This window comes from Vigna umbellata, chromosome 9 (assembly GCF_029865625.1).
Source record: "Vigna umbellata cultivar VRB3 chromosome 9, Vumbellata_1.0, whole genome shotgun sequence".
NCBI lineage: Eukaryota > Viridiplantae > Streptophyta > Magnoliopsida > Fabales > Fabaceae > Vigna > Vigna umbellata.
In genome coordinates, this window is record NC_142173.1 from 52,117,692 (window position 1) to 52,126,532 (window position 8,841).

At 34.1% G+C, this 8,841-nt stretch overlaps 1 protein-coding gene across 1 annotated transcript; it reads left to right on the forward strand.

The window, feature by feature from the left end:
• Positions 1-2,073: 2,073 nt before the first annotated feature.
• Positions 2,074-5,981, forward strand: LOC124829702 (uncharacterized). Its single transcript, XM_047303266.2, has 3 exons — positions 2,074-2,361; positions 2,741-3,150; positions 5,341-5,981. The coding sequence occupies exons 1-3, from the start codon at positions 2,197-2,199 to the stop codon at positions 5,780-5,782; spliced, it is 1,017 nt and encodes a 338-aa protein (XP_047159222.1). The 5' UTR covers positions 2,074-2,196; the 3' UTR covers positions 5,783-5,981.
• Positions 5,982-8,841: the final 2,860 nt, after the last annotated feature.

Consider the following 8,841-nt stretch of genomic DNA (forward strand, 5'->3'; position numbering starts at 1 on the left):
GACGACCACAACCACTGCCACGATAAGGCTCCCCGTGCCTATCCTCGTCCACTTCCTCGACCACCTCCACAGCCCCCTACACGGCCACCATCACCTACAAGGACAACCTTAGCAACGCCACTACCACCACCACACAGCAGACTACCACTTCTTCGACCACCTCCACGGCCCCCTACACGGCCACCATCACCTACCAGGACAACCTTAGCAACGCCACTGCCACCACCACACAGCAGACTACCACTTCCAACCCGCCAACCACAAAACAACCAGCCACTCTCTTCATCTCAAACCCGCCCAAAGTAGGGGTATTAAGCCATCGCCTCCATCGTCCCATTCATCCTCACCGAAAGAGCGATTCCAGTGGAGGAGACTTCGAATTTCAAAGGGTCCACTTGAGTCTTGGGACGTAAGGGTTTCACGAAAAATGGTGCAATGAATAAAGTGGATATTACTGGGTTAGCATTTTTGCAGTGTTTTTTTACTGGGTTTCCAACGAGACGTTATGTATGTATATGGTAACTATGGAATCGAGCTGACCAATGATGATAGCCAGCGGTCATGGAGAAAGATGATGACCACACACCATAATGTTTTTGAACAGATTATAAGCACTCCTCGTATGCATTATCAAACACTAATTTTAATCATACCATGAGAAAGAGAATAAAGGATAAGCTGCGTACCTGAGAATGCCTCTGGTATTCGTCACTTCAGATCTCTTCCGCCTCCCTCCGATGATCTTCTCTCGTCACCCTCTAAAACCTTTCTTTTCTCCTCTGATTCCTCTCTCCGCTCCCTCCTTCCAAAGATCTCGGGCCTCCCCTTTTCTTTTTTCTCTCCCTGATCCAACCAAATCCCCCTCCCCAAAATCTTAGAAAAATATTCCCTTCTAACCACCTTGTCCCCTCCTTCCAGACACGTCCCACATACCCCTTTCCCACGCTTCTTATTTTTTATTTTTATTTTTTTCAATTTTATTTTATTTTTTTTTAATTATTTTCAGTTTTAATTTTATTTTTCAACTTTTTAATTATTTTGATTAATTAACTCTATTAAAACAAATTGAAAATAAGAAATAAAATAGAAATTGAAGCAAAGATCTAAATACATAAAAATAGAATAAAATAAAAAGGTAAAATAAAAAAAAAGGAAAATAATAAATAACCAATAAAAATAAAATTTTTTTTACAACCCGGACAAAATTGAGTGTTGACATTTATTATTTATTTTAAAAGAGTTTTTATTATATATAAGTCTAAAAATAATTTGCTACTTTGATGATATTCAATGTCTAAAGAGGCATGTAGTAAGAGGAGATTAAAACATCAATAAAGATATATGTACAAATCTAAAGTCATGTATCTAATTCAGTTTAAAGAACTTTTTTTTTTCTTTTTCTTTCAAGAAAGCAATCTCAATCAAACCAAATCAAGTTATGCGTTTCGATGATTTTTTTTTTTTCACTTAGAATTTATATGCAGATATCCTGAATAAAATTAATAAAATAAAGAAATGAATGTTCATAATATTTATTTTGGTGACATCACATTTTAAATGAACAATTTATGATGTTCCATAAAAAAAAGTAATTAAAAATCTATAATATTACATCATATTAATTTTAGTAAAAACATACAAATACTTTTTAGAATAAAAGAATATTGCAAAGTATGCTAAATGGCACAACATCATTGTTATTAAATGAGTTTAATATCTATAATATTTAAACATTAAATATATTAAAATATATATATATATATATATATATATATATATATATATATATATATATATTCAATTTTGTAACTAAATGACAATGTAAAATATGGTTTTCAATGTCCAAATTAAATTCTTATTTGGTATAAGAAGTAGACAAAAATATGTAGAAAAACACATGACAATGATGTATGATTGTGTTAAATAATTATTATTGTTTTTTATCATCCAAAATAACCCTATTCAATTAAATGTTTATAGCTGTTACATGTATTTTACAAAAAAAAAAAATGTACGACTCCAAAGTTGGTGGACAACTGGGCCTAATACTAGTGAAAAGTACAAGAGTGTTGTTTTTGTTGAGCCCAGACAGGTTTGTATGACTGTGTTCGTGGATATGTCTTGCTTCGTCTCTTTCTTCCACCGGTGACTCTAAAGTACGCACACGTTGTTCTTTCGGCTGAGGCAATTTGGAAAATGGGAGTGGACTATTACAAACTTCTTCAGGTAGATCGAAGTGCCAGCGATGAGGATCTCAAGAAAGCTTATCGAAGGCTTGCTATGAAGTGGCACCCTGATAAGAACCCTAACAATAAAAAGGATGCTGAAGCCAAATTCAAGCAAATCTCGGAAGCTTATGATGTACGATTTCTCTCAATAAAAAATTTTCTTCGTGCAGTGCCAATTACATATGGAAAAAAGTTAAAACTTATATCAAAGTTTTAATGTTTTTTGTCGTTTCTTTCTTACAATATGAACTTTTAGGTGTTGAATTTTGTGTTCTTGAGAATTGGAATTGTGGGTTTTATGTCGACGTATATTTGTAATTTTTGTCTCCTGATCTCAATGTAATGCCGATTGGATTGTGCAAGCAAAGGGTGAATTTATCAGTGCTTCCATTTCTTTTACTAATTTTTGCAATTTGAAATTTGGGGTATCTAGTTTTGCAGTTTTGAGGTTTTTTCTTGTGATTTGGATCCTTGGAATCATGGGTTATGGTGGTGATTTGATTTGTGAATAGGTTTTGAGTGATCCACAAAAGAGGGCAGTGTATGATCAGTATGGTGAGGAGGGATTGAAAGGGCAGGTGCCACCTCCGGGTGCTGGTGGATTTTCCGGTGGCACTGATGGTGGATCAACGACTTTCCGGTTCAACCCTAGAAGTGCAGATGATATTTTTTCGGAGTTCTTTGGGTTTTCGAGTCCCTTTGGAATGGGGGATATGGGTGGCCGTGCCGGTCCATCTGGCTTTCCCAGATTTGGGGATGACATTTTTACCTCTTTTAGTAGGAATGCGGCTGGAGAAGGCTCTGTCAATGTGCCAAGGAAAAGTGCACCTATTGAGAGAACCTTGCAATGCAGTTTGGAGGATTTGTACAAAGGGACTACCAAAAAAATGAAGATTTCCAGGGATGTGATTGATGCTAGTGGGTAAGATATACAGTTTTAACTTGTTACCAACTTCCTTTGCTTCCATTCGTGAACAACATATGAAGTTTCTTGTTGGAATTTTTATTCGATAGATATGACTTGCTAAATTCCCAGTTAGGTTGGATTATTTGCTTTGTACTATATGGTTGTTTGAGTTGGATAATCACTTCTCTCGATAGTTTTGGTAAACTTGAATTTGAAATGTAGGTTCACAGTCTCGTAGCCACAGAGTAATAAACTTTTCTCTAATAAAGTGCTGAATAAATTCTGTTATTCACGATTTCTTTTATGTATATGAAGATCTGTAACTCGTAGTACTTGAGTTGGATCTGCCTATTTTCTTGGAATACACTGTTTCCTTGAAGAATATTCTTAATTTTTTATGTGAATATATATGGCACAGTACTTTGTTATCATTGTGTTAGTAATTTAATCCAAAAAGAGATAGAAAAATTACGTGTTATTCATTCAAAATGAAAGGTAGTTAGTTATGCTGTATGACTTCTTGGACATATTTTATCTTGTATTAGTTTCCTTTCCTATCATTCTTCATGCAAACATAAAGGATTTTTGTGGCGGATTCTAAGAGTTATAGATTATTATTACTATGATGTTTTGTCATTTTCTGTTCAGTAGGCTGGAAAACTGTTGCTAAATATGCAAGTTCTACGTATTATCTTGTTTTTTATTTTTACTAGATCATGTGCATTCTATAGCTTGCTGCCTTTGTTGGTCCATATTATTTGGTATGCTCATAAGCACCAAAGAAATGCCATCTGTGTTCATAAGTGCAAAATTCAAGGAGATCTGAGTGTTCTTTTTCAAAGATTCATCTTTGTGCTGTTTTAATCTGGAAGGGCTTGTTAACTTTTTATCTGTATTGAGCAAATACCACTGTGTTAAAGGTTTCAATACCCAAAAATATCCAGGGGAATGAATCTACTAGTAAGATGGGGATGTTAAATATCGAGGTTAACCTGGAAATGTGGAAAAGGGATAGTTGCTTTGTTTATTGACATAGAATAAATGAACGGGAATTTAGCCATAAAATATTCAGTTTAACTCCATTCTTAGTGAAAGAAGAGGCAATTTAAGATAGTATATTGCTTGATAGAAAAAAAAAAACTGAGTATCAATACTATATGTATTGATGGTGTTATTCTCCAATCAAATTGGTGTTGTATCTTTGAAATCAATGCTGATTTTATTTTCTAAGAAGAAAGTTGCAATTATTGGTTTTGATTGGTGAACAATAACAATATTGACTATAATGTTCATCACAGTTTTCTCCTAAATGACTTGGAGATTTTATATCCATTAGAACTGTGATAAGTAGTATGGTCCTGGACAAATGGTATAGGCATGATGGAAGATTTTTTATATCCAAAATGATTGAAAATTCCATTTTGGACTGTGTTTGATTGGAACATACATGGTTGAAAAGTTTTTCACCTCTGTATTTGCCTGGCTTACATTGTGCTTGTGGTGATCAGAAGTTGGGCTTTCCATCCAAATCTAACTTTGAAATCAAATGCCAATCTCGTGTGTAGTTTTAGCCATGAAGGGAGACTTCGTTGACACAAAATGGAGGGTAGGGACAAGCTGTAATTCTCTTAAGAATTCCTCTAGGAGTGTGTGTAATATATGTGTGTGTGTATATATATATATATATATTCACGTTGAAGCAACACATTTTCTAGTTTATTATTTCTTGCAAATTAAAACTATGTCTGCAATTGATTAAAACTAGTTCCAATACCCCAAAACTATGAAGCACCAAGTGGTGGAGAAAACTCCTAAATTTATGTTAAGTGGGAAACTTTAGCCGTTAGGCATGTTTATATAGAATGCATATTTTGTAATATACGTCTAAAAATAATACATGTGAGACAGTGAATTATCATCGTAAATGGTTCTGATATCATGGAGAATTTTCTTCACGTCATTGACTAGTTGCGTCAAAAATAGAAGGATATTTATTGCATGGCATATACTAATCTATGTTCTTGAAAATAAGGACCCAGTTGTTTTAATATTCAATAAGCAACTGGCTTCTTTACATAGAGAAGGAATAAAAGTGATTCCCCTGTTTTTTATTTGTTGACTTTACGTATTTTAAAACTAATAGCAAGTTGGAATAGTAAATTGAGTTAACTGAGCAAATAATCTACTAGTTTTATTATTCTGTAGGAGGCCCACCACTGTAGAGGAAATTCTAACCATTGAGATCAAGCCAGGTTGGAAGAAAGGAACAAAAATAACTTTTCCAGAGAAGGGAAACGAACAAAGAGGAGTTATACCCGCTGATCTTGTTTTTATTATTGATGAAAAACCACATGGTGTCTTCAAAAGGGATGGCAATGATCTTGTTCTCACACAGAAAATATCCCTTGTTGAAGCTCTTACTGGTTACACGGCTCAGCTGACAACTCTTGATGGCCGGAATCTTACCGTAACCACCAACTCCATCATCAGTCCGACATACGAAGAAGTGATCAAAGGAGAGGGTATGCCCATTCCCAAGGAACCTTCCAAAAGGGGAAACTTGAGGATCAAGTTCAATATCAAGTTCCCCTCTAGACTTACATCAGAGCAGAAAACTGGCATTAAACGATTATTGACATCTCCATAAACTCTGGTGATGCGTCTCCTTACCACATCAAATCGTGAAAGAGTGGAATTACTTACTCAGTTTTCAATTTTCATATGGAAATTCTTTCCTTTTGCGAGCTGGTTTCTGTTATTAGAACAGTTTATTAGAAGTTTGATATTTGTTGTTTCATATTTTGTCTAGTTTTTTGTTTCTCAATGAAAAAAATTCTCTCGACCAATTGCCTACTTGTTTCTACAGAAATGTTTTGGAAGATTTCATTATCTACGCTTGTAGATTAAGTCTTTATTTTTGTCATCACCCTTTTTGGCTGTATGGCTTGGTTAATCACTTATGCAATCCACGTAATGGAGGGTTGGTTGACTACCAATTCAACATGTGCATGTAAAGAAGACTTGCTCTTCAAGGTTGAGGGCTTTTTGGTCTTTTATTATGGAAGATTAGTGATCACATAACATGCTTTTAATCAAAATGATTTCTTCAAATATTGGCCATGTGTCACTTTACTAATGAAGAGGATTTCACCTTAATAGTGATCATGTGTCCTCCTTTTAATGGAGAAGACTTTTCCGTGGTCTTTAAAATATTATAATTTTTTTTTTTACAATTTTGAGACACTTTTCTAAACTTATAAATAGAGTTGTCTTTTATTATATAAGTTTATCTTTGAATTTGAGTGTTGTTATGTTGTTAAAATTATGTTATTATTCATCTTATGTTACCAAAGGTTAGAGTGTTTCTTATAAGTTTCTTCTAACCATTTTTTTTCTAGAGTTAGTTCAACCTTTCTTGAAAGTACACCAAGTATTATAGTAGTCTTTATATGTGTTTAAGTCAATAGTTTTGAGGAGAAGTCATCATCTCACCACATTAAACTCATTATATGTGCACAATATTTTTGTCATCATCAAGCTTCTGAAATCATCAATGTTAACCTTGTCTTATAGCTATTTTCAACTGGTCCACATCAATTTCTTTTACACACAAAACAATGTCAAAAGCTAATATATTGTAAATGCATTCGAATTTCAAATTTAAACCTCGTATAGGTTAGAGGTAAAAAAAATGTTTTTGTAATCAAATGAAATCCCTTTGAGACTAGTTTTCAACAAAAAACGAATTAACACATTTAGAGATTTTTTTGGAGAAAGTTATATGCAAAATAGTTAACAAAGGTTAGAGATGCCAGAATGTAGTCATCAATGTTTTCTAGGTTTTGTGTGGTTGTTTTGAGATGTTTTTGGAGTACCTAAAAAACACTAGAAGAGAAGGTTAAATAGTGTTAATGAAAAAAAAATTCGCAACCCTTCTAATATAGCACGTCTGTCGAGTTTTGGATTTAACAAATGAATACTTAAATGCTCGACCTTGTAAATGATTCTGAATTATAGTTGTTTTTAACGTGTTCTTCAAAACATACATTGTACAGTTTATAAGAACTTCCTTAGTTGAATAAGAATCGTTTAGTGAGGAAGCTTCTTGTCTGTTGAAATAAAAACGTTGTTGCATGTTTTATGAGAAAAGAGTTTAGACAAAAAGATGAACAACAATTGCACAGGTATTTTTATACTGGTTTGCTCCAATTGAGCTTCCTCCAGTCTCCTCCGCAGAGGGTTTCACTATAATCTTCAATAATATTACAACTGATTATTCGCACCACTCTTGGTTTTCTCAATCAGCGAATAACCTCTTGTTACCCTAGACTGAATGGGTATTCACACCACTCCTGGTCTTCTCAGTCAGCGAGTAACCTCCTGTTACCCTAGACTCGATGAGTATTCGCACCACTCTTGGTACTAGACAACCTTACCTAGATTTCCTTAACTTCATAGAGTTCAACAAGTGTTTTAATTCTCTTCAGAATTGCAATCAGCGATTGCTTACAAGTCGTTCACACTATTACTCTCATAGAGAGGATGTGATTACAATACAATGTCGTCTAAACACTCACAAGTGTTTTTCTCATTCTCTCTTTCTTACAACAATAACAAAATATTACAAATGTTAAAAAAGAAGTGCTTAGTTTCTCACACCAAGAGGGGGGTAAATTGGTGAAGCGTAAAAATATAAGCTTTCAAAATCTTTTTCGCAAAATAGGATGTCTTTACATTTTTCTTGAATCGCCAGTTAAATGGTATGTAATGTAGCAGTTCACTTAATCGAATACAATAACAGGTTAATCGACTGTAATGAAAAAGTGTAGGGGTCAGAGAATTCAAACGCTGGTTTTTATACTGGTTCGGCCAAGCCTACATCTAGTGTCATTCCAACCACAGGAAGCAAATGCACTATAAAGATCAAGGTTTTTATAGTGACCTCACGTAAAAAATGTAAAACACCTCTATAACCCTATAATATAATACAAGCAGTAAACAATACAGACACACAACAAGAACACCCTATTCTGCTGTCAAACCCTTTGAGGCATCCTCAAATTCAAGAACACAGTTCTTCTTCCTGCAAACACCGCAGGGAATCCAAGCCAATCTTCACAGTAAATCTCTTCGTGCAGATTGATTAGACATTCAATACCCAGTAAATCTTGCTTCTCAAGAAACCTCTAAGCCTTGATCACCACGGTCAATCTCTAGTTCTTGAAGATTTTCTTTTCCTCTGTAAGACACACAACGTTTTCTGAAAGATATGAAAATGTTAATTCTCCAAAAGTTCTTATAGAATTCACAGCGTCAATTTATAGTATTACACACATCAGACGCATTTTAATCGATTTAGCTTTTAATCTAATCGAATACACTTCGCAGTTATAACAGACTAACAACAATCACAACATTTAATTGAATGCACATTTAATACAATCGACTCATAATAAATGCTTGGTCAATATATTTAAAAATATGACCGTTATGTCAGTTGTGACAAGCATTTAAGAGTTTTCAAAAACTTAACAGACTTAATCGAATACAAGAAGCATACAGTAGATTAAGTAAAAACACTTAGAACAATTTTTGAGAACTTTTCTCTTCAAAATATCTCACAGCACACTTGAAAAGAGTTTGTGCAATCCCACGAATTTTAATTGATTCATCCCACAATGTAATCGACTTAAAATTGTTGGTTTG